This window comes from Caretta caretta, chromosome 3 (assembly GCF_965140235.1).
Source record: "Caretta caretta isolate rCarCar2 chromosome 3, rCarCar1.hap1, whole genome shotgun sequence".
Lineage (NCBI taxonomy): Eukaryota > Metazoa > Chordata > Testudines > Cheloniidae > Caretta > Caretta caretta.
The window spans coordinates 94,898,461-94,925,080 of NC_134208.1; the positions used below are offsets into that span (position 1 = coordinate 94,898,461).

General features: G+C 43.7%; 1 protein-coding gene across 3 annotated transcripts in view; it reads left to right on the top strand.

Moving 5' to 3' along the window:
* Positions 1–25,589, top strand: part of SMPDL3A (sphingomyelin phosphodiesterase acid like 3A) — a 46,132-nt gene extending 20,543 nt beyond the window's left edge. Inside the window, exons 8-9 of one of the 3 annotated variants that reach the window (XM_048844650.2) lie at positions 23,564–23,637; positions 25,057–25,589. In XM_048844650.2, the coding sequence (XP_048700607.2) occupies positions 23,564–23,637; positions 25,057–25,114 (132 nt within the window). In that variant the 3' untranslated portion in view covers positions 25,115–25,589. Of the gene's footprint in view, positions 1–478; positions 3,355–23,563; positions 23,889–25,056 lie in introns of those variants that run through there. The other 2 variants (XM_048844648.2, XM_048844649.2) reach the window with 2 other exon arrangements.
* The last annotated feature ends 1,031 nt before the right edge of the window (positions 25,590–26,620 follow it).

Below are 26,620 nucleotides of genomic sequence, written 5' to 3' on the forward strand. Positions count from 1 at the left end.
ATCTGCTGCCCATTTCTTACATGACCCTCGTTCCTGCAAGTCTTCATTTCCCTACATTCTTCCCATGGCCTCCACTGGCCACCCATCCATATGCCACCAAATGGTGCCTGGGGAAAAGTGAGTTCAGCCCTTACTATGCTTTTCTGCCTATATGTAGCCTAGATCTGGTTTTAACATTCATTTGGCCAGCCCACCAGAGATGTGCAAAAGGGACTTTGGTTTACCCTCTTCTTTGAAGGAAAGCACCTCCAATAACGTAGCTACCTCATTTGTGTCTCTGTTCTCTTTCCTCCTCCCACCATTACTGCAATGCAAGTGCCAGCTTATGGTGTGAGCCCAACTCTTGGGGTGGGGCATGACCTTTTATTCATTTGTGAATAATAAGCAGTGACAGCTTCCTAATCAATATATCATTCAAGAAACTTAATGAAGCAAGCAATACAACTGTGCCTCCCCCCCTTTTTTTTTAAACGTGTAGGACCTTTGGCAGTTTTACTTGAATCTCACAGATGCCAACATGAAAAATGAATCGAACTGGAAACTAGAATACATCCTGACCAAAACATACGGTATTGAAGACTTGAAGCCAGAAAATTTATATGAAATGGCAAAGCAATTCACTGTGCCACACAGCAAACTGTTTCAACAATATTACAATAATTTCATTGTGAGTTATGACAAAAGCATTGTCTGTGAAGGGGACTGCAAGACCAGCCAGATATGTGCAATGCAGTATTTAGATCGATCTTTCTATACAGATTGTATCCAACGGGGATAGTGTGGAGAGGAAGTATAATGTGATCGGTACGGATGTTGTTATGTAGCCTGTATTTTAAGGAATCTGTTCCCCCATTCTGCTGAAGTGGGAGCCTGTGGCAATCCTCTGTGAATTACAGGGAGGCATCTTTTATTCTTGGTAAATATATTGGCCATAATTTCCCAATTGCTTTGTCTAAAGTTAAACACCTTAATAACAATGGCTTGAGTTTTCAGTGATCCTGTTGACAGCCATTACAGTAAATGTGCACTGCAGTTGCTCAGTACCTATGAAAACAAGCCATTTTTATTCAGGTGTGTAAATATGGGTTTAGGTGTCTAACTTTAGGCACCTTGGTTTGAATACTTGGGCGATATATACGCTGTTTAGATTATAATCTGTAACACTGCTAAAAGCAATGTTTGTATAAGTGTGTAAGTCAAGTTATCACACAATCAGTACACACACCTTTGTGATCCGTAAATATTTACTGAAAGTTGAAGGACACAGGACTATCCAGCACTAAGGGTATGTCTACACTTGGAGCGGGGGGGTGTGGGTCCCAGCTCACGGAGATATACTCCTGCTATCTCTAATTGAGCTAGCGTGCTAAAAATAGTGTAGTCGCAGCAGCGTGAATGGCGGGACGGGCTAGCTTCCCTGAGCACATGCTTAGGATGGGTACATATTTGGGTCAGCTAGCTTGTCCCATCGCCAGTGCTGCCATGGCTACATGTTATTTCTAGCGGCTTAGCTCAATCAGCGCTAATGTGAGTATGTCTCCTCGAGCTGGGAATCATACCCCCAGCTCCAAGTGTAGATGGTACCCTAAGGCTCAGATCCTCAAAGGTGCTTGGAAACTAACACCCCTGGGAGGCACCTCAGTGCCTTTGAGGATCTTTCTCCCTATAAAGCTGTGTATATTAGTGGTAATGTCAGATTTATACGTATTTATATTAACAGATTTTTTGACAATGAAGAGACACAAATCATGTTTAAATCAATGGAAGTTACTAATGAGATATGAACACACATTCATCTATGTAATACAGGCAAATGTGCACCTATCACAAGACTTCTGAAACTTTTTCATAGGGTGGACTGTATCATAATACAGAGTTTCTCATGGACAACCTTTCCTCTGGTTTGTGATTGCACAGACCACCGGTTCCCTGAGTCAGCTGCAGCTATTGTTTGCATGAAAAAGTAATATTATCCAAGTATTTTAAATGTCTTTTAATGCAATTCAACATATGGAAATGAGAAGTCATTTTTTGCTCTCCAGGGAGCACAGGGCCACAGTTTGAGAACTGTGGTTAATACATATATTATTCACGGGTAGCCAAAGCTACAGCTATGGTTGCAAAACTATTCCCATTATTAACCCCTTGTTTTTCATGAGGCCTTAACTTACAGATAGATTTTGCTGTTGGAGAACAGCTCATGTTTTGTCTCAACCCAAAAGTGAAATTTGTTCTGGAAAGTCTGAGGGGAAAATCCCTTCAGTTCTTGGTTATGAAGAAGAAATTTAAAAAAAAAATAGTAAGGAAAAAAATATTGTTAACTTTTTAGATCAAATATCTTAGACTTGTCATGTAAGGATCCTCCAATGAGGAATGCTTGCTTTTGCTAAGTTCGCATTCTGAAACAAATCTTTCAATGTTATTAACATTTGAGCAGGTCATCGAATATGCACAATAGGAAATCTCATTAAATTTTAAATGGTGTCCGTACATGCTCAACTCTAGCAATATGGACTTTGAAAAAAAGGTAAGAGAAATTAGTCTGGCTTTTTTTCAATTTATTCTCTGTAAACAAGGCTCCATACTTTGACAGTGTTCCTTTCCTTCCTTCCTATGAATGTTTAGAATGTGCTTGATCATTAGATCACACTTTCTATTCATCTTTCCCATATACTGGCCTTTGCACACTAGAATGCAGCATGACTGACTTCTTAAAAGCATTGCTGTGATTCCTGGTGTTTGTCCAAACTGTATGTCTTTGCATTAAGATATATATTTACACTTCAAAGTGAGGCAGTGTCATTAATTCAAAAGAAAAGATGTGTTTTTAAAATAAAATAAGAAAATACAAGTATGAAGGCCCTCTTATGAAAGCAAACTCACCCACATTATATTTTGTAGTATTTTCCCATTGCTGTTAGGAACAATCTGTCCAAAATAACATTTCTCTGATAACTTGACCACTTGTATTTCATAATTTAAAAAAAGTTTGTGCACAAACTTAATTGTTGCATTAACATTTCATTCATATTTTGAGCATGTGTAAAATATAGAAATACCGGTAGAAACACCATATTAACCTCATTTTTATGCCAAATTTCTAATGTAATATTTCTCTTAAATTATATTTCCTGAAATTTTCCATGTTTTGTCTGCCTAGCTGTGGTTTTCCCTCCCCACCCCCTTTAAAGTGGAATAAATCATTTAGAATGAATACCAGCAAATAGTCTGATTACATTCTAATGGAAGTAAAATAACCTTACACGCCTTACCATCCAACTGATCTGCTACAGGTAATCTCAGATGTATCAGGATATAAATAAATAAAATAAAGAGAGCTACTTGTGCACTCTGTGAGTGTGTTTGAGTACCTTGGTATTTAGATGGTAAGAAACGTGAATTGAGGTTGACATGGATGTGAATGCTAGCTTAATTGGTAGTTTCCTGACTTTCTAGCGGTTTTGTTGTTTGGAAATGCACTTGAGCAACCTGAACTCTCCACTGATAAAATATGTTATGCAAATATACATGAAGAGGAAACATAGGCAGATGGTGCAATGACAATAGCAGCTGAGATGTTAACTATGTTTTTTCATAGCCAGTTCTGCTTAATTCAGCCCCACTTGTTTTTTTCTCCTTTTTTTGTGGCTTCTGAGTCTAAATGTTAAGCAGGACCCACAGGACCACCCCCCATAAACCATATACAGTGAACTAGTAAATCAAAGGCATCACTGGTCATTCTTTTATACCAGATCCTGAAGGGAACTAATACAAATTCACAAATTCACAGGCTCAAAGCTTTATAGGAAAATTGATATTTGAAATTGATAGAAATGTCCAAATTTTATCTGACTAGAAAAAAAGACCCCAGATTCAATAATTTCTTCTAATTATTAATTACTGAAACATTTAAGTATCAATACAGGTTACTTAGCGCCCATTTTCTTTTTGCATGGGTGAATAAAGTCCTACAGAGTGAAGTCTGATCCTTCAGGCATTTTTAAAAAAGGTATAAAAGCTGACTCCCCCTTTAATTTAATTCAGGTTTAGGTTGGAGTTAGGGGACTCAAGGCAATTACTGAATTCCCTCTTTGGTTCTATGAATGTTCTGGAAATCAGATCCCCTTTCCTGACTGTAGCTATTTTAATTAATCATAACTTCAGTGAGGAGGGAGGACATACTACATTCTGGCCTTAATAAATCTATACACCTCTGTAAGGTTATTGTTTGTACGACAAGATTCTTGCTTCATAATTTGTATAATTACGTATTCCTGCCTACATTTAGAGATTAATTTTGATGAATATTTGTAAAGCTATATTTAACAGAAAAAGACAAATTACACCACCTAGTGGATTTGAAAAGTCCTTTAAGTTTATCTAGAGTCAAAATTTAGAAGGTAAGCAAGGATAGTTTTTTTCCCCTTGAGTGATTGTTCATACACATTCCACTAATGGTGCACAAACACCCCGTGTACTCAAGTTCAGAGTCTTTTGGACAGCAGTATCTGCAGTGCGTGTACACCATGCAGCTCCTCATGTGCCTCAGCAAGGATACAAAAGGGCGGAGTTCACAGACCGCTATCCTTTCCTCTCAGTTGCCTTCTGTCAACCAGGCAAAGGGCTTGCTGTGTACTCCAGCTCTATTTGTGTAGTTATGGTTATAGTTTTAGTTGTTCATAGTTGTTCTTATCCACTGGCAAATTTCAAGCAAACAAACAACTGATTTGGACTTTATGAAAATGACCTCTTCGAGGTCCCTGGGGTTTAAGTACTGCTTCTCTTGCAAAAGATACAGGGCTGCCAATGATGGGCACCTCAAGTACAATTACTGCCGTGGGAATTGCACATTTCTAGAAAACATGCAGTATGTAAATAGTTTACGTTGTGAACTGAATTTTTTTGGTTTAACCCCTGAAACAAACAAACAAAATGAATAAAACCTATGTTTTGGGTCAAACACAATGTTTGTTTAACCAAAAACAAAAAAAATGTTGGCTTTCATTTTGGGATATTCTTCATCTTTTTTTTTTTTAATGACCTAAATGTCCAAACAAAATAACCATTTCAAAGTGCAAAGTCAAAATAAAATGCTTTGAAATGGTTGAAATGAGCTTTTTCAAAATGAAAAGTTGAAATGTTTTGTTTTGAAATGGCCAAAGTGAGTGGTTTCAACTTTTTAGAATTGTTTTCCAATTTTTTTTGCCAAAACTATTTGATGAAATTGAGCTGAATTTTGTTTGAACTGAAAAATGAATTTTTCAGTGAATTTGCTGTTCACCAAAATTTTTTTGCCCAGCTTAGTTAGATGTGTTCTGGCCTTCAGGACAAGGCTGTATCTTCCCAATATTTGTGAAGATGGATCTCTGACAATCATAGAATCCTAGAAATTAAGGCTGGAAGAGACAACGAGAAGTCATCTAGTCAAGGTGCCAGTGGTGAGGCAGGACCAAGTAGAGCATCCCTGACATGTGTTTGTCCAACCGGTACTTAAAAACCTCCAGTGATGGGGATTCCAAAACCTCCCTTGGAAGCCTATTCCAGATCTTAAATACCCTTATATGTAGAAAGATTTTCCTAACATCTAACCTAAATCTCCCTTGCTGCAGATTAAGCCCATTACTTCTTGTACTACCATCAGAGACATGGAGAACAACTGATCACCATCCTTTTTATAACAGCCCTCAACAGAGTTCAAGACTGTTATCAGGTCCCCCTTCAGTCTTTTCTCAAGATTAAACATGCCCAGTTTTTTAAAACATTTTCCTCATAAGTCAGGTCTTCTAAACCTTTTATCATTTTTGTTGCTCTCCAGTTTGCCTACATCTTTTCTAAAGTGTGGCACCCAGAATTGGACACAATACTCCAGCTGAGGCCTCACCAATGCCAAATAGAGCAGGGCAGTTACCTCCCATCTCTTACATATTACATATCTCTGTTAATACTCCCCAGAATATTAGTCTTTTTTGCAGCAGCATCACATTATTGACTTGTATTCAATTTGTGATAGACTAGAACCCCCAGATCCTTTTAATCCGTACTATGATATAGCCAGTTATTCCCAATTTTGTAGTTGTCCACTTGATTTTTCCTTCCACGGTGAAATACTTGTCTTAACTGAATTTCATCTTGTTGAATTAACACCAATTCTCCAAGTTGTCAAATTCATGAATTCTAATCCTGTTCCAAAGTGCTTGTAGTCCCTCCCAGCTTGGTGTCATCTGCAAATACTATAAGCATACTCCATTATCCAAGTCATTAATGAAAATATTGAATAGTACCAGACACAGGACTGACCCCTGCAGGACCCCACTAGATGCGCTCTCCCAGTTGGATAGTGAACCATTGATAACTATTCTTTGAGTATAGTATTTCAGCTAGTTGTGCACTCACCTTACAGTAATTTGATTTAGCCCACATGTCCCTAGCTTGCTTATGAGAATGTCATGTGGGACTGTGGCAAAAGCCTTACTAACTTAAGGGCTTGCTATGAGGCAGCAAATAAGGACCAGCCTACCATCCTTAAGACTCACTCTGCTAGTGTTCAGGCAGTTTCAGCAACCTCATTTGTAGGATTCATACAAGGTTCATGTGCTTGGCAACATTCAGGGCACACCCGGAGTGTTGTGCTGGACCTGTGCACACACAGCTCCTTTCAAGGGCATCAACCTTGGAATCTCGCCCAGTTGACATGAACCATGGGAAGCCTCCCAGGACTGGGCTCAAGGCCCGAGAGCAAGGAATGCGGTAGATAGAAACTGGTAAATAAGAATGTTAAACAAAGCCAGTGTATTCCTTTTATCTGTTGGAGAATGTAATGCACAGGGGGCGAGAAAGAATAAAGGGGAAGGTGGAAAGCTGACAGGCAGAAGCCCGTTAGAAGACCAGCTTGCTTGCTTGCTTAAAGCTCTGTGCTGTCTTGTCATTGAACCGCCACACTCATTGAAGAATAGCTCCATCTTGTATACACAAAGCAGCTACTTGCGGATCAGTTCATACATTCACTAAGCATTATGCAGTTATCAAAGTCTCCAGGTCCGATGCTGCATTTGGAAAGGCGTACTCCAGTCTCTCTTCTCCTAGACTGTGAGATCCTATTTCCAATGCATGGGGTTGACTGCTTGAGAGTCACCATCAGTGGAATGTCCATATGGACAGTCACTCAAAGGAGAATGGCAAGTTACTTGCCTGTACAGTAACTGGAGTTCTTTGAGATGTGTTGTCCGTATGCACATTCCGTGACCTGACCTCCATTTCTTCACTTTAGAGTTCCTTATATTGAGATTCTGTGGAAACTGATGGCAGTTGGTGCTGTCCACCATAGGCGCCGACTCCATGGGTACTCCGGGGTTGGAGAACCTACTGGGAAAAATTGGTAGGTGCTCTGCACCCACCAGCAGCTCCCCGCTTCACCCCCCCCACTCCAGCTCACCTTGGCCTCTGCCTCCTCCCCTGAGCACGCCGCGTCCCCGCTTCTCCCCCATCTCTCAGCGCTTGCCACCACAAAACAGCTGTTTCATGGCGGCAAGTGCTGGAAGGGACGGGGGAGGAGGGGAAAGCAGCGCACTCAGGGAAGAGGCGGGGCTGGGGCTGGGATTTGAGGAAAGAGTCCAATAGGGGCAGGGAGGGGGCGGAGTTGGGGCTGGGACTTTGGGGTAGGGGTTGGAATGGGGGTGGGGCATGAGTGGAGTCGGGGCGGGGCCAGCGGTGAGCGGCGGGGGTCAGGCACCCACCAGCACCAGGAAAAGTTGGCACCTATGCTCTCCACCCTTTTATGCCCTTCTGACAAGCACAAAGACCCATGCACACCATGCACACGCTGCTGGCCGAAAGATTCTGAAGTTGAGCACATGGGGTGCATGCATACCACTAATGGAATCTGCACATGCAAAACAAATCTCTAAGAACTCCAGTTACTGTGCAAAGTAAATAACTTCTCATTTTTTCAAACAGGCCAGAATAAACTTTATAGCATGGATCACCACTTAGCTGAGGTCATCTTGTGTTCTACCTCCCCACCAAATAACATTCTAATTATTGATTATACAGTATCCCCTCAGTGACTATTTGATTTGCAGGATTGGGGGTTGCATAGCTGAATAACACCCAGATGCCTCTTTTCAAAGGCCTTCTTTCAAATATTTGTGTGCACAAGGCAAGCTGGAAATTAGGCCAGAACTGTGCACATTGTGCCAGCAAGTTGCATGAATGCAAATAAAGGTGCAAGCCAAAATGCCAGTGGAGCGATGGGAAGGAAGTGACTTCCCAGCATCTGTGAATGAGCACATGAATTGGAGTAGGGAGGAGGGAAGTCTCCACCTGTCAAGGTTCCTCCCCCACTCTGAACTCTAGGGTACAGATGTGGGGACCTGCATGAAAAACCTCCTAAGCTTATCTTTACCAGCTTAGGTCAAAACTTCCCCAAGGTACAAAATATTACACCCGTTATCCTTGGAATGGCCGCTACCACCACCAAACTAATACTGGTTACTGGGGAAGAGCTGTTTGGACGCGTCTTTCCCCCCAAAATACTTCCCAAAACCTTGCACCCCACTTCCTGGACAAGGTTTGGTAAAAAGCCTCACCAATTTGCCTAGGTGACTACAGACCCAGACCCTTGGATCTTAAGAACAATGAACAATCCTCCCAACACTTGCACCCCCCCCTCTCCTGGGAAATGTTGGATAAAAAGCCTCACCAATTTGCATAGGTGACCACAGACCCAAACCCTTGGATCTGAGAACAATGAAAAAGCATTCAGTTTTTTACAAGAAGACTTTTAATAAAAAATAGCAGTAAATAGAAATAAAGAAATCCCCCCTGTAAAATCAGGATGGTAGATATCTTACAGGGTAATTAGATTCAAAAACATAGAGAACCCCTCTAGGCAAAACCTTAAGTTACAAAAAAAGATATACAGACAGAAATAGTTATTCTATTCAGCACAATTCTTTTCTCAGCCATTTAAAGAAATCATAATCTAACACATACCTAGCTAGATTACTTACTAAAAGTTCTAAGCCTCCATTCCTGTTCTGTCCCTGGCCAAGACGACTACAGACAGACACAGACCCTTTGTTCCTCTCCCTCCTCCCAGCTTTTGAAAGTATCTTGTCTCCTCATTGGTCATTTTGGTCAGGTGCCAGCGAGGTTACCTTTAGCTTCTTAACCCTTTACAGGTGAGAGGAGCTTTCCCCTGGCCAGGAGGGATTTCAAAGGGGTTTACCCTTCCCTTTATATTTATGACACGCCCCCCAAATCTCAGCTAGGGTGAAACACTGGCTGGGATTTCTTCCTGGAGCTCTAGGAAAAACAGAGTTAATAAGACACATGCATCTCTAAATATACTACCAAGTACATAAAGACTAACAATATTTTCCACATCTCAAGGACGATTTTAACCAGTTGATTCTGGGAAACTTTCACGGGAGAGTGCATCAGCCACTTTGTTAGAAGCTCCTGAGATGTGTTGGACGTCGAAATCAAAATCTTGGAGAGCTAAACTCCACCGAAGAAGTTTTTTGTTAGTTTCCTTGACGGTGTGAAGCCACTTCAGTGCAACATGGTCGGTTTGCAGGTGGAAACGCCGTCCCCAAACATATGGGCGTAGCTTTTCCAGAGCGTAGACAATGGCGTAACATTCTTTTTCAGTGACTGACCAGTTGCTTTCCCTCTCAGACAGTTTTTTGCTGAGAAACACTACAGGGTGGAATTCTTGATCAGGTCCTTTCTGCATGAAAACTGCTCCCACACCACGTTCGGACGCATCCGTGGTTACTAGGAACGGTTTGTCAAAGTCTGGGGCCCTTAGTACAGGGTCAGACATGAGTGTCGCTTAAAGCTTGTTAAAGGCCTTCTGACACTTTCCGGTCCACTGAACAGCATTTGGCTGTTTCTTTTTGGTTAGGTCTGTCAGTGGGGCAACGATTTGGCTGTAGTGCGGTACAAATCGTCTGTAATAACCGGCCAAGCCTAAGAAGGATTGAACCTGTTTCTTTGACTTTGGGACAGGCCACTTTTGGATAGCATCCACTTTGGCCTGTAGGGGGCTGATAGTTCCTTGACCCACCTGGTGTCCAAGGTAAGTCACTCTGTTTAGGCCTATTTGACACTTCTTAGCCTTAACAGTTAGTCCTGCCTCCCTTATGCGCTCAAGGACTTTTTGTAGATGTTCCAGGTGGTCTGCCCAGGAATCCGAAAATATGGCCACATCGTCAAGGTAGGCGACTGCATATTCTCCTAATCCCGCTAGGAGGCCATCTACAAGTCTTTGGAAAGTGGCGGGTGCATTTCGCAGCCCGAAAGGGAGTACATTAAATTCATACAGCCCGAGATGTGTGATGAAGGCTGACCTTTCCTTGGCAGATTCATCTAGCGGTACCTGCCAGTACCCCTTGGTTAAGTCCAAGGTAGAGATGAACTGGGCCCGTCCCAGTTTCTCTAATAGTTCATCTGTGCGTGGCATTGGATAGTTGTCTGGGCGAGTTACAGCATTTAGCTTACGGTAGTCCACGCAAAAACGTATTTCCCCATCTGGTTTGGGAACTAGAACCACTGGAGATGCCCATGCACTTTCAGAGGGGCGGATTACCCCCATCTGTAACATATCCTGGATCTCCCGTTCTATAGCAGTTTTAGCTTGAGGAGACACCCGGTAAGGTTGGACCCTAATTGGGTGAGCATTACCTGTGTCAATGGAGTGGTATGCCCGTTCAGTCAGTCCTGGGGTGGCTGAGAACGTTGGCGCGTAGCTAGTGCACAGCTCCTGGATCTGCTGTCGCTGCATACGCCCAAGGGTCATGGAGAGGTTCACCTCTTCCACACCACCACCACATTTCCCTTCGTAGTAGACACCTTCAGGCCACTCAGCGTCGTCTCCTCCCTGGGCTGTAAACTGACAAACCTTTAATTCTCTGGAATAAAAGGGCTTTAGAGAATTAATATGGTACACCTTAGGCTTTCGGTTGGAGGTGGGGAATGCTATGAGATAATTAACAGCTCCCAGGCGCTCCTGGACCGTGAATGGCCCTTCCCACGATGCTTCCATTTTATGGGCCTGGAGCGCCTTTAAGACCATGACCTGGTCTCCTACTTTGAAGGAACGCTCTCTGGCATGTTTATCATACCAGGCTTTTTGCTCTTTTTGAGCATCCTGTAAGTTTTCTCTAGCAAGGGCTAAAGAGGTTCGGAGGGTGTTTTGTAGGTTGGTTACGAAGTCCAGAATGTTAGTTCCTGGAGACGGTGTAAATCCCTCCCATTGCTGCTTCACCAACTGCAATGGCCCCTTAACCTCACGGCCATATACAAGTTCAAATGGGGAAAACCCCTAAACTGGGATGTGGTACAGCTCTGTAGGCAAAGAGCAACTGCTGCAATACTAGGTCCCAATCATTGGAGTGCTCATTTACGAATTTACGTATCATGGCCCCCAAAGTTCCATTAAACTTCTCTACCATGCCATTTGTTTGATGGTGGTAAGGAGTGGCAACCAAGTGATTTACCCCATGAGCTTCCCAAAGGTTTTTCATAGTTCCTGCCAGGAAATTAGTCCCTGCATCTGTGAGGATGTCGGAGGGCCAACCTACCCTGGCAAAAATGTCTGCTATTGCCTGACACACACTTTTAGCCCTGGTGTTGCTTAGAGCTACTGCTTCCGGCCATCGGGTGGCAAAATCCATGAAAGTCAGTATGTACTGCTTTCCTCTGGGTGTCTTTTTCGGAAAAGGACCCAGAATATCCACAGCTACTCGCTGAAATGGAACTTCAATGATGGGGAGTGGCTGGAGAGGGGCTTTGACCTGGTCTTGGGGTTTTCCCACTCTTTGGCACACCTCACAAGACTGGACATAGGTAGAAACATCCTTGCCCATTCCCTCCCAGTGGAATGATCCCCCCAAACGGTCTTTGGTCCTGTTCACCCCAGCATGGCCACTAGGGTGATCGTGGGCTAAGCTCAAGAGCTTGGCCCGGTATTTAGTTGGAACTACCAACTGGTTCTGAGGATGCCAGTCTTCCTGGTGTCCACCAGAAAGAGTTTCCTTGTATAAAAGTCCTCTTTCTATAACAAACCTGGATTGATTAGAAGAGCTGAGAGGCGGTGGGTTGCTCCGTGCCGCCGTCCAAGCTCTCTGGAGGCTTTCATCTGCTTCCTGTTCGGTCTGGAACTGTTCCCTTGATGCTGGAGACATCAGTTCTTCATGGGATTGTGGACCTAGGCTTGGTCCCTCTGGAAGCGATATAGGGGATGGAGCTGTTTCTGTTGACTGTGAACCGCTCTCCGCTGGTGCACTATGTTGGGATTCAGGCTCCGGCTGAGCCTCTTGGGTCGGGTTATCGGCTGCTGCCAGTTCAGGTTCGGTGGGGCCCTCTGGTGTTGAGGTTGCAAGTACTGGATTCAGTGCTGACACGGGGTCTGGTGTTGGTTGTTCGGCTGGTTCCGGTTCTGGGACTGGTTCCGTCTGGGTCTCTGGGACTGGATCCACTACTGCTGTTGCAGACATTGGCCTGGGGTCCAGGTCCATCACCTCTGACTGGGTCCTGATAGAAGTTTACGGAACAGAGCTAGGCCTCACGGCTTGTTTAGCCTGGCTGCGGGTGACCGTTCCCACCCTCTTGGCCTGTTTCACATGATTGGCCAAGTCTTCCCCCAACAGCATGGGGATGGGATAATCATCATAGACTGCGAAAGTCCACATTCCTGACCAGCCCTTGTACTGGACAGGCAACTTGGCTGTAGGCAAATTGAAAGAGTTGGACTTGAAGGGTTGAATCGTCACTTGGATCTCTGGGTTGATTAAATTGGGGTCCACTAAGGAAGCATGGATAGCTGACACTTGTGCTCCGGTGTCCCTCCACGCGGTGACCTTCTTCCCGCCCACACTCACAGTTTCCCTCCACTCCAAGGGTATCTGGGAGGTATCTGGGCCTGTGGACCTCTGGTGTGATTCCGGTGCAATGAGCTGTAATCTGTTGGGGTTCTTGGGGCAGTTGGCCTTTACATGCCCCAGCTCGTTACACTTAAAACATCGTCCAGCTGACGGGTCACTGGGGCGAGGAGGGTTGCTGGAGAACGGGGTGGTGGGACGATAAGGGGTCTGGAGGGTTCTTTGGGAGGTAGGTGGGGCTTTGGGCGGCCCCCGGTAATAGGGTGTGGTCTGGGGTGGTCCCTTCTGGTCTCCGCTCCAACTGCGACCAGTTTTCTTCTTCTCTGCCACCTCCACCCATCTGGCTCCAATCTCTCCTGCCTCAATTACAGTTTTGGGTTTCCCATCTAGGATGTATCTTTCTATTTCCTCAGGAACACCCTCTAAGAATTGTTCCATTTGCATTAGGAAGGGCAAATTTACTGGAGATTCAACACTTGCTCCTGATATCCAGGCACCCCAATGTTTTACAATGTGGTAGGCATGTCGGGTAAATGACATGTCTGGTTTCCACCTTAGGGCTCTGAACCTCCGACGAGACTGCTCGGGTGTTATCCCCATTCTGACTCTCGCCTTGGATTTAAACAGTTCATACTTGTTCATGTGTTCTTTAGGCATTTCAGCTGCCACCTCAGCTAAGGGTCCACTGAGCTGCGGCCTCAGCTCTACCATGTATTGGTCAGTAGAGAGGTTGTACCCAAGGCAGGCCCTTTCAAAGTTTTCTAAGAAGGCCTCAGTATCATCACCTGCCTTGTAGGTGGGGAACTTTCTGGGATGGGAAGTGGTACCTGGAGAAGGATTGCTAGGGTTTGTTGGTATATTCTGCTGGGCCTTTATCCTCTCCATCTCCTCCACATGCTTCCTCTCTTTTTCCTTCTCCTCCTCCACATGCTTCCTCTCTTTTTCCCTCTCCTCCTCCACATGCTTCCTTGCCTCCATTTCCCTCTTGTGGGCAGCCTCTTGGTGTTGTTCTGCCTCCCTTTCTTGTTCCTTCTTCAGCTGCATGAGTTCTATCTGTCTTTCATGTTCCCTTTGTCTTTCCTCAGCCTGAAATTTGGCTAATTCGAGCTGTAGTCGAGCCGCGGATTTTGCCATTCTAACCTCTCTGTTTTTACTAACTTTACACCCGAGGTTTAGAAATAAACAAACAAAACTTGGCTGTAAAATTTTGCTGTGCTGGAATAGAATACCTATTCTCTGATAGTGATTGTCAGCCTACAGAAAAAGACAATTCCCTTGTCTCTGCTCTGGGCCCAAATTAAAGCAAAAAACCTCCAACTACTTGGAAACCTGCTTACCCAGCCCAAAGAAAAAGCAAATGGGTAGAGCACACACCCCCTATTTACTTTTAGGAAGAAAAGAAAAAAAAAAACCTCTGGGTTGGAAGACTGTGAATTTCCCTGCAGGAGTTAAGTACCCTGCCTCCAGGCAAAGAAAACCTGCAATTCACAAGATAATCCCCTTTTGTCTCTGCTTGGCCACAAAGCAGAGAGAAACCAAGCTGCTTTCAGTTTCAAAGCTGCTTTCTGGACTTTCTTTCCAAAGAAAAAAAAAATTTCCTTTTTAAAATCTGTATTTCTAGTTCAAAAAATCTCAACTGGATCTCAAATGATTTCAGGTTAATCCCACCACTGTGCCACCATGTCAAGGTTCCTCCCCCACTCTGAACTCTAGGGTACAGATGTGGGGACCTGCATGAAAAATCTCCTAAGCTTATCTTTACCAGCTTAGGTCAAAACTTCCCCAAGGTACAAAATATTACACCCGTTATCCTTGGAATGGCCGCTACCACCACCAAACTAATACTGGTTACTGGGGAAGAGCTGTTTGGACGCGTCTTTCCCCCCAAAATACTTCCCAAAACCTTGCACCCCACTTCCTGGACAAGGTTTGGTAAAAAGCCTCACCAATTTGCCTAGGTGACTACAGACCCAGACCCTTGGATCTTAAGAACAATGAACAATCCTCCCAACACTTGCACCCCCCCCTCTCCTGGGAAATGTTGGATAAAAAGCCTCACCAATTTGCATAGGTGACCACAGACCCAAACCCTTGGATCTGAGAACAATGAAAAAGCATTCAGTTTTTTACAAGAAGACTTTTAATAAAAAATAGCAGTAAATAGAAATAAAGAAATCCCCCCTGTAAAATCAGGATGGTAGATATCTTACAGGGTAATTAGATTCAAAAACATAGAGAACCCCTCTAGGCAAAACCTTAAGTTACAAAAAAGATATACAGACAGAAATAGTTATTCTATTCAGCACAATTCTTTTCTCAGCCATTTAAAGAAATCATAATCTAACACATACCTAGCTAGATTACTTACTAAAAGTTCTAAGCCTCCATTCCTGTTCTGTCCCTGGCCAAGACGACTACAGACAGACACAGACCCTTTGTTCCTCTCCCTCCTCCCAGCTTTTGAAAGTATCTTGTCTCCTCATTGGTCATTTTGGTCAGGTGCCAGCGAGGTTACCTTTAGCTTCTTAACCCTTTACAGGTGAGAGGAGCTTTCCCCTGGCCAGGAGGGATTTCAAAGGGGTTTACCCTTCCCTTTATATTTATGACACCACCCATTCCCACATGGGAGGTGTCAGGTGTGAGTCAAAGTGGATCAAGTGTAATCTTTCTGAGGCCAGATTCAGTTCCCAAGGAAGCCCGTTCACTGCCTGTTCTTATCAAGGAAATTCAGGCAGAGCTGAGCATTACTGTGGCTGAAACTGGGGCACAGCGGAGGCGTGCTGTGTATCACCTTCTATCCAAGAGTGGGGAAACTGAGGCAGTTAATGAATAGTGCCAAATGTCTGACACATGTCTGAGGGTGGGAAATGCCCCAGATAGGAGTGAAGCAATTGCTTGGGAGAATGCTGAGAATGCCTGTAGGCCTATCACTTGAAAGATGTTGCATATGGAGAGATTGGGAGAGAGAGAGGGCAATGGGACAGCTCACTCCAGAGCCATAACAACATTGATTTAACATGTTAGAGATGCATATCGTCTGTGAGGAGTCATGTTGACAGCCTGACTCTGAGATTTCAAATTCTGAGTCAGATATGTAGCTTCTCGCAGATTTTCTATGTTGGCGGAACATACAGAATTTTGTAAGTTCCATGCCATTTCACAACTCATGGGTCTGCAAAACACTCCCATGTAAAATAAATGTTATGCTAATTATATACCAGAGTGAATCACCAACAAATTAAGTACCTTAAGTATCAGAAGAATAACAATCAAATTCCTAGTCATCATCTTGGTAATTTATGGGTACACATAGGGACCCTATCTACTGATACAGACTGCAGCAGAAGGCTCCAAACAGCAGAAAATCTAGCCAGAGAGAGGGAGGGGTTGGTTGAAAGCATTCTGTTGCAGGGGATGGAAGGGCTGGAGCAGGGCAGTGGTGCCTCAGCGGTTGGCAGTGTTCACCAGAGAAGGAGCATAACCAGCCTGACTAGGAAATGTTCTGATTCACTGAATCTTTGTGCAGGCTCTACCAGTGGGCTTTAACTTCCTATGGATTCTCAGTTGCCATTTAAAGAAGCTCTCCCTGGCATAATCCCTCAAAGGGCATGGTGATGGCAATGCAAATGATACCTGCCTCCTGCCATTGGAGTGAATCCTTCCTTGATCCCAGGGTAGTGGATTTTGTATATAATGATATGCACATGGCAGATCTGACTACTGTGCATCAAAAAATTGCTGTCTATGGCCCCAAATCGCTTTCCGATTAGAAATCAATGGAAAAAGTTAAATTCTCTGATTTTTAAAAAAATGCTTAATTTCTGTTACCAAAACTTGGAACTTTGATTTCCAATCCTTTTTTTTTTTTTATAGGCAAGCTGGTTCTTTAAGTCCTACCCTGCATCATCACATGAAGCTGATGCCATGTTATCAATCAGATGGTAGTCTCCACTGACAGAGAGTGAGAGAGCAAGCAGTTTTGTTCACAGAATGGCGCTGCATAAACACTTATAGGAGTTTTTAGAATTTGCCCTGTAAATTCTTTTTATTAGCTATATTTCTGTCTAGTTGCAATATTAATGTAGCTGTCTACAGTATTATAACTAATCACCGGTGTTTTTTCAGAGTAACAGTCATGTTAGTCTGTATTTGCAAAAAGAAAAGGAGGACTTGTGGCACCTTAGAGACTAACCAATTTATTTGAGCATAAGCTTTCGTAAGCTACAGCTCACTTCATCGGATGCATACTGTGGAAAGTACAGAAGACGGTTTTATACACACAAACCATGAAAAAATGGGTGATTACCTCTATCACATTTTCAATCTTGGGTGGTACAATACTGGACAACAAAATTGACATCCGGATCATAACTCCTGTAAATTATTTCATTAGATAGTAGAACAATCTCTTTCACAACAGAGGCAAAACTACTGGAGAGAATCCAAATGCTGTATAATTTGGCATCCAGCATGACCTACATAAATATATGCTAATTAATTAATTGTTATCACGGAGCAGTTTAATGTCCTATATACTCAGCCAGTGTGGTGACAGTTCTTGTGGGCCACATCCTCAGCTGGTGTAAATTGGCATAGCTGTTTTGAAGTTAATGATGCTGTACCAAATTATCCTGGAAGTCAGGGGTTTTTTTTTAAAGCATCCAAGTGACTTAGAAGCAGGAGTCCATGGGGAAGTTGATGGGACTTGTGCTCCTAAGTCACTCAGGGTGAGGTTCTGTGCTGGTACCTTGTACAAGCACAGCATAGAACTTGCCGCCCAGAGTGGTGGAGCCACCTTTGTGTCCTCCTGATGCTTGGCTGCTCCAAAGTTAAGTCCGAAGCAGACTGTGAAGAGTTACAAAGAGATCTAAACCTGGGTGTCTCGGCAACAAAATGGCAGATGAAATTCAGTGTTGATAAATGCAAACTAATGAATATTGGAAAACATAACCCCGACTATACATACAAAATAGGGTGTTACCTGTCAGCTCTGTGTTCTGGGGGAACCAGGGCACAGTATCTAACCTGTCTGACTCACAAAGGGCCCCCCACCTCTGCTTGAACCAAAGCCAATCAGAAGAAAGACTTACAAAAAGCAATGAAAAGGCAGGGGGAGACACACCTAAACCCCTCCGGACAAGGGGGACAGGATTAAGGAAACTCTCCTAGCCACATTTGCATTGAAGATGGGACAGGGAGGCATCTCTATTAGCATACAGAATGGAGAACAGAGATTCCAAGCCAAGAATCACAATGAACTCTGGGACCAGAAAAACAGGGAAGCACTGCATCATGGGGGATCTCTGCTCCAGATGTTAATGAACCCACACCTGCACACACCCAGCTCAGTAGTTATCAGTCCAATTCTAGTAATAAATCCTTTGCTGGTATCCAAAATAGTGAAGCTGCCTTAAATAAATAACTTTCATGATTAAGCTGGTTGCTTCTCTCTCTCCTCCTCCTCCTCCTCATGTTTTTTTTTTTTTTTGTGGCTTTCCTGTTTGCTGTGCTGCAAACCTCCTTGCACCTAAGCTAAAGATCCCTGCAGCACTCAAAAATCCTGTGGGGTTTTCTCATCAAGTGGGTTACTACCAGAACAATTGTAATATGCAGGTGGGGATCGGGACATGCTGAACCTGCAACATATGAGGGTGGCAGCTTGGAAATGCTTCTTGACCCAGCCTACTGAGCCCAGGGACATAGCAGGGGTCAGCTTGGGAGTGCTGATTAACCCGGTCCTCTCAGACACGCTCTGTTAATGTGTGTGTGTTCGTCTGATTCTGGGGCTGGAAGAACCCCGCCCTGGGGAACCTAGGTCCTGCAGGCTAGCTCCATTGGGAGGGAACTTGCACCAGGGAGAAGTAGAGCTCTGTATGAGAGCACAAGTGAAACAAGCAGCACATTGATAGAATTACAGAACACCCCCCTCCCCCGCAGAAGAGTAACCCTAATAAATGAGCCTACCCCAAAGTAACGGGCAAAGCTGGTAACAAGTGGGGTCTAAATTTGTTGTAATCACTCAAGAAAGAGCTCTTGGAGTTATTGTGAACAATTCTCTGACAACATCTGCTCAGTAAAAAGCTGTCAGAAAAGCCAACAGAATGTTAGGAACCATTAGGAAAGGGATAGATAATAAGACAATAAAGATCATAATGGCACTATATAAATCCATGGTACGCCCATGCCCTGAATATTGTGTGCAGTTCTGGTAGTCCCCATCCCAAAAAAGATATATTAGAATCGGAAAAAGGTACAGAGAACGGCAACAAAAATGATTAAGGGGATGGAACAGCTTCCAGATGAGGAGAGATTGAAGAGACTGGGACTGTTCAGCATGGAAAAGAGAAAACTAAGGAGGGATATGATAGAGGGCTATCAAATCATGAGTGGAGAAAGTGAATAAGAAGTGTTTTTACTTCTTCATATAATACAAGAAGCAGGGGTCTTCCAATGACATAAATAGGCAGCAGACAAACAAACAAAAGGAAGCACTTCTTCACAAAACACACAATCAACCTGGGGAATTCATTGCCGGGGCTGTTGCGAAGGCCAAAATTAAAACTGGATTAAAAAAAGAATTAGATAAGTTCAAGGAGGATAGGTCCATCAATAGCTGGTAGCCAAGATGGTCGGGGTGCAACCCCATGCTCTGGGTGTCCCTAAGCCTCTGACTGCTAGATGCTGGGACTGGATGACATTTGATAATTGCCCTGTTCTGTTCATTCTCTCTGAAGCTTTGGCACTGGCCAGTCAGAAGACTGCATACTGGGCTAAATGAACCACTGGTCTGACCCAATATGGCCATTCTTATGTTATGTTCTTAAGTCATTTAAACAGCACTGAGCACCTGTGAAAATTACGGCAGCCTCGCCATGCTGCTGAATGGGTGGCAATGCTGTCCAGAATCTCTGCAGCACTATGTGCTAAGCCCCCACACCAATATACTCTTTTGCCACGTAGCATGGCCTCTACGCAATGGCTAGTGGAGGGATCCTTGGAGGACAGCGTATAGATATCCACATCAGTTCCTGTCCTGAGAAAATTCTCTAGTACCTGGATCTGGGACTTCTAGAGACCCTTTATGTCACGCTGGCCCCTTTACACAATGTAAAAAGGCCAGAGTGAGGTGCAAATCTCACTCTTAGGTGCTTTTAAAAATACTACCTCTGGCCCATTCTTACCTATTTTTATTAAACAAGTCTGAATTAACTTCTCCCTTATCATATATTTCAAACCCATGAAAACTTCCATCTGTTGATGGAGAGTCCATCTTACCCTAGCATCATTTGGAAAATTCAGAAATTGCAAAGAGTGTTTATTCTCACAGAGAGAGGTTGTTTTTTTAGAAGAAGAAAACATTAATCCAGATGAAACTCTCCAGTATGCTTTACCTAATACTAACAAGATATATTTCAAGGTGTTTGTTTGTAATAAAGACCTCTCTTTGTTTTAAGGAATTAATTGAAAGTATATATTCAAGGCTTGATATTCAGGACAGGCACAGAATTGTGCATGGAACAATTGTTAGTGTTTCATGGAGCATTTTCCTATAGCATTCTTTTGTATCTTTTTTCTTGCTAAGCTAGCAAATTGCTGCCGGGAGGCATCAAGAAACCATAGCAACTATCTAATGACAGGCCTAAGTAGTTTTTGTTCAGCAGAGAATCCATTAATCACTTATATTTCCTCCCTGTGATTCTGGGAACGTTCAGCTTCCAGCTGAAAATTGTTGCTAAATATTTGTGTGTGTCAAATAGTCTCCCCATACAGTCACTATGGAAAGTTTGCAGTGTTACTCAGAGAATACATGTTGGTATAAAACTTTTGGAATATGTGGTTTCTACTGTTAGAACACAGGAGTTTTTCTCTTAAATCCTGGCACCAGAAGCTACAGACTAAGGGTTACCCTGACTGGGAGGCCATGTTTAGTGTGCTCTTTAGGGCACATATCTGGACAGAGTTCCACCAGGCTGTGTGCATAGATCCTAGAGACTATTTGGTTGTAAACAGGGTTCTCTGCTCATTCCAGAACCACCTTACACCTTTGATTTAGGCAGCTATTTCATGGTACCACTTGTTTTCATTTAAATTCAGCTGAGCCTAGTCCACTTGAGTTTTCACTCTTAGGTCTAATATTTTATATTAACTTCAAATAAGACTTTCCCTTTTTACCCAGTGCTGCAACATTTAAGATACTACTTTTTGCCTTTTGCACTGCAGTAATTCTAATACAAAATATTCAGTGGAATACAGTGAGCAGGCTACATTAAAGATTTAGGCTCTGATCCAGCAAAGCATTTGAGTAGTCCCATTGACTTTAGGCAACACTTATTCCCATGTGTAGTTCCATTGACTACAACAGGACTTCATCCACTCAGGATCTATCTTACTGAGGGTACCCAGCTACCTGGAAAGCACAGACAAGAAGTTTAAATTCACCTTTAAGAAATGATGGTCTTTGGAGTTTGGAACTCTAAGTGCTCTGACTTGCTCTGACTTTCCATATGTACTGGAGTTGTATAAGCAACACATACCAGACATGAACCAGATGTTTAGGCCAGATCCTACAATGGAATACTAAACAGTTATACTGTTCAGCCACTAGGTGGCACTGTGTGTAAAATATCTCATTTAGGCTAATCTTAGCCATAGCTGACAGAGCATTAAATACTCCTGGGGAATTCTGCACCACTGCACATGTGCGCAGAATTAATGTCCCCTGCAGATTTCGTTGCTTCCCTGCAGAAATATGACTTCTGATGGGGAAGCAAAGGGAAGCCACAAGAGCAGTCACGTACCCTTCCCCAGCAGAGTGGGCTTGTGGTTTTGGTCTCCCAGAGCAGCTGGCAGAGAGATTAACCACTGTGGGAGTGGGGGGAGGGGGCGGGGGACACCCTAGCCAGTGGGTCCTGCCCTGTGCCAGGATCAGCTGCTATTCCCGGCTGGGCTGGGGGCAGGGAAGGATGGAACTTCCTCTTCCCCTACAAGAAGCGGCCCCCAGAAACCTCCCCCAGCTGCAGGAAGCTCTGCATCCCCCCTCTCTGCTTCCTGCCCCATCACTCCTCAGCCGTGGAGGAAGGGGTAACTGTACGGGGAGCTGGTCCCCCATCTGCCCAACCTCCATGCATCCAGACCCCGCCATACCCAGACTCCTCCACCGAGCCTCACCCCTGCACCCAGACCTCTCCCACTGAGCCCGCTGCATCCAAACCACCCCGCTAAGCCTCACCCCCTGCATCTGGCGCCACACCCCTGCACCCAGACCACCCATTGCTGAGTCCCCTGCACTTGAATCCCCACCCTGACAAGCCTCACCCATCTTGCTCCTGGCCCACCCCAGCAAGCCTTCCACACCTGCACCCCTACCACACTGAGCCTCAACCAGCTGTACCGAGACCTCTCCCCCAAGCCCCATCCCCCACACACAGTTCCCTCCCCCCTGTTGAGCCCCAACCACCTTCTCCTGGACCACCCTGCAGAGAATCATTCCTCCTGCACCCAGATGCCCCGCCGAGCTGCCCTTCCCAGATTGCCCCACACAGAACCTTCTCACTCCACACCTGGTTCCCCCCACACTAAGCATCTCCATACTTTGATCTTGCCAGGCTGAGCCTGCCTGCCCCACACCTGGATTGGGGGCCAGGGCTGGATGTGCGTGCAAGATTCTGTCCCTCTTGTTTGCTATCTTGCTGCACCTGGCGTGGAGGGGCAGGGTCCCGAGGGTGTTTCTGGGGCAGGCTTGGCCATTGCCCTATGTCACCACTGAGTCTGTGTCCTGAAAGGCTGCAGGGTGACCTCCCACCTCTGTGCAGCCAGTGGCCTGTACTCCCCACTGCCATGCTGGAGTCTCCACATTTATTTATTGAGAAATACAATATGAAGAATTTGTAATTTTTTGGAGCAGAATTTCCTCAGAAGTAGTAAAGGATCTTGTGGTGAACACATCTGGTATGTATCTCTCTCAGAATTAACTCTGTAGTCAGTCTCCATCTGATACAGAAGTCTGACCTGGTAGTAACAGCCCTGCAAACTACCGTGTACAAGAAGTACATGACAGAGTTCACGAAGGCGGCCCTCTCTACCTGCACCAAGCCACACTGAGGTCCCTGGGGCTCTCTGCAGGCATGTGTTCACTCATGCAGAGCCAATTGCAAGGTCTGGACCTTAGATAGCAATGTTTATGTACAATAGTCATAGTTGTCATGTTCATATTATTATATACAAAATCCGCTACAGTGGGATCAAATGGAAATGTGCTAATGTAAGTAAGCCTTGCTTCTACATGGAGGACAGTTTGCTCTCAACTCTGTCATCATTGTGGAGTACCAAGTTTGGATTGCAAAGTCATATGAAAACATGTCACTGGTTTTGAATGCTTCAAGAGAGATGCTTTCCCACAGAAAACTGCATCTCTGCCTTAATTCTGTCTTTATGCCATTACATGAGGTCATGCATTGCAGCTACTTTTCCTTGTGAGTTCAAAATAAAATAAATATTTTGAGCTGCACAATGCTTAATTCCCCTTCCGAGACCCCTCATGCATTCAAAGTCTCTTAATTATTTTTTTCTTTCCCTTCTGAAGGTAGGCTGGGCATGGGAAGATCTTGTCCTTTTGCTCCAAGCTCAGAGTGAGTTGTACCAGTATCTCGGGACTTCCACAACTTTCATTTCTGTTTCAGGCAGAAGACTGTTCCTGTGTTGCTACAAATGAAGCATCCTGTTGTGAATGTGCCTGTGAAATCCCTGCTGTTTTGTATGTTCAGCTGATAAACTACTTTCAAACTGCTTGGGGGAAAAAAACAGCACTCCACATAATAAGGCCCAGTGCAGACTTTGGCTCTGTACATTCTTGTCTGTGTTCTGCTTGGAGAATGATCCCCAGTTATTCCGAGTCAGGTGCACAAAGCACACTTCTATTTGTATAAGAACGTGTACTTTATGCTTAGGAGCTTCGTAGTAACTCAGCTGCTTGTGTAATTATATTTTGTTCAGAGATAAACAATATAAAAACCCACATCTGTTTACAGTGTAGTCTTAAAGCACACATTTCCACGAAACAACATCAGCAGCAAGAAACAATTAAATAATAATTTACCCATGAAAACTGACTGCAGGTCAGATCATCAGCTGGTGTAAACTGGCATAGCTCCAGTGAAGTCAAGCTGAGAATATGACGCTATGTATCTTAAGCTATTTCTAAAGATGAAATATTGCACCGGCTGCATATTACATTGGGTGGAAGGGGCTCAGACATTTTTTATGAACGTGTGTGCAGGAGGGAGGGGGAAGACTAAGCAGAATCCCATGTGTGCCATATAAAATTACTATAAGTAGCTTTTATTTTCATCCTTTTCATTGTAGTACTTATCCAAGCCTTTGGTTGTGCAGTTAATTTTGATCCTATTCCATTCTGTTCTGATTCTGATACTTGTTTTGTGCCCATCACTGTGGTATTTGACCTTCAGACAAAACCTCCTAAAATATGCTTTTATAATTTTTATTTCAAATCGTTTTTCACATATATCCTTAGTGAGGCTTCATCACCCATTACTTTGAAGAATTATCGACTAAATTAGCCAACTGAAGTAAATGGGGTGAGAATATCATGAACTTGAAACAAACTGTTTATGAACTCCACAGCTGGTCCAGAGTTATATGGGGTACCGTTTAAAACGTCATGAGAACCACACTCGCTTTATAACCCTGGAAAATGCAGGGCCCCCAGGTGCTGAGGACCAGGCCTGTCAAATTCCACTTTACTGTAAATCTGATACTAATTCATTTATCTAATTTTTTAGTTTTACTCTCTTAATTCTCAACTCTTTTAAAATTATGAGTTATTAGCTTTATGAAGAAGGCAGTCTATTCCTTTTAAACCTAGTGGAATATCATTTAAGGTTTTTTTCCACCCCTGGCAGAAATCAGTCCCTTGAACAATACAGCCTTTTGTTTGCTAGAAGCAGAGTAACAAATGAATTATGTGTAACAGCCATCCATAGTGCTTTTGTTTAATCTCCATTCAGTCTCTACACATTTAGCATTGCTTCTAATGAGGCTGCCTGAACTATGGTAACCTCATGGCACTTTGTAAGCAAGAGAAATTAGATGGATCAGTCCCTTCTAGGGCTATGTTATGAGGTAATGGCCTTTCATGACAGGATTTATTTTCTAGGTGGTGGTTCTCAGTGAGAAGACGCCGCAGGCACAGGGAGCACTTATTTACTCCATAAGGCCAAGTTCCGAGTCTCTGTGAATGTGACGCTGCTTTCCCACAGCCCAGTTCCAGTTGGTTGCAAGTCTTGAAATACAACCTTTCTTGCGCATGACCTCCCCTTTGCTCCCCTTCCAAATCAGTCTCGTACTGAAATGATTGACTATCCTTTATAAAATACTCAAGAAAGAACTGTTTCACTCACAAATCACCCCAGCATGCAAGCCTGGATCCACACAGAGAAAATGAATGAAAAACCAAATATCTCACATCAGAATTAAAAGCCCCTTCTTCATTTCCCCCTTTCTAATGTATGGAGATTTCCTCTCAGGAGCTAAACATTTCCATTCCTATGGGTATAAAAACACTGTTGGCAAAAACAAGCAAACATAAAAACCCTTCTATGTGTTCACTGAAGGCATATGTGGGTTATATGTATTTATATACCTATATATAAAATTGTTGAACACTTATCAGTAGAAAACAGGCTTCAGGTGCAAATGTATTTAATGTTCAGATCTTTCTTATGTTAATAAAGCCTCAAGATTTTTATCATCTCTTGTTTCTTCCTTCCTGCTCCTGGTCAGTCATTAACAGTAACAACAAATGTGTTATTTCTCCATGGGAAATTTTATTATACCTGATTTATATCAACAGCAGGTATTTATTAAAAAGCCACCTGGCAGGCCTAAAGGTCCCACTGCATTTCTTTCAATAGACATTTACTACTTGTTACATGCACTTCATTTTTTACAATCTTTTTAGTCTACTTGGTGCTTAAATGTCATCATGAGGGTTTACCTTTACCTACAGGCTCATTAAAACCAGTTGTTAAAGTTGTGGTCTGAGCAGCTAGAGGAAAGCAGGAAGGGGAAGTCAATGTGATAGGCTGCACAAAGCAAATGCTGGTGGTAGAAGGAATATGCTTGCAATGCAGGGGTCTCAAAGCAAGAGCAAAGCATCAAACTTTGAGTAGGGATAAAAGGGGACTGGTGAGTGAGTTTTCAGTTCCCACAACTGGAGGGGAGGATTCAGTAGTGAATTGCCTTCCTTTCTGTCCTGTTGTCAGCAGGAGAAAATGAGGTCAGGCTGAGCATTGCCATGTCTGAACAGAGTCCTTAGGGTATGTGTGCACTGTCGCTAGGAGTGTGCCATCCAGCCTGGGTAGACAGATTCACATTAGCTGCTCTCAGTGCAAAAAATAGCAGTGTGGGTGCTGCAGCATGGGTTTTGGCTTGGGCTAATCGCTTAAGTCCAAGACTGGCGGATCCCCTGGATCTAAGCTCAGTGTTTAGCTCAAGCTACTGCCGGGGCCCCACTGTCCACACTGTTATTTTTAGCATGCTAGCTTGAGTAGAGCTAGCATGAGTCTGTCTACCTGGGCTGGGAGTCCCAGTCCCAGCTGCAGTGTAGATATACCCTGAAAAGCACGTGGCGTCGAATAGTAGCTTCTGTTACTTGTAGCTTTTGGTAGCTAGCAGTGGTAGTCTGAATGTTAGTACAAATGAAATTAGTAGCAAGACCA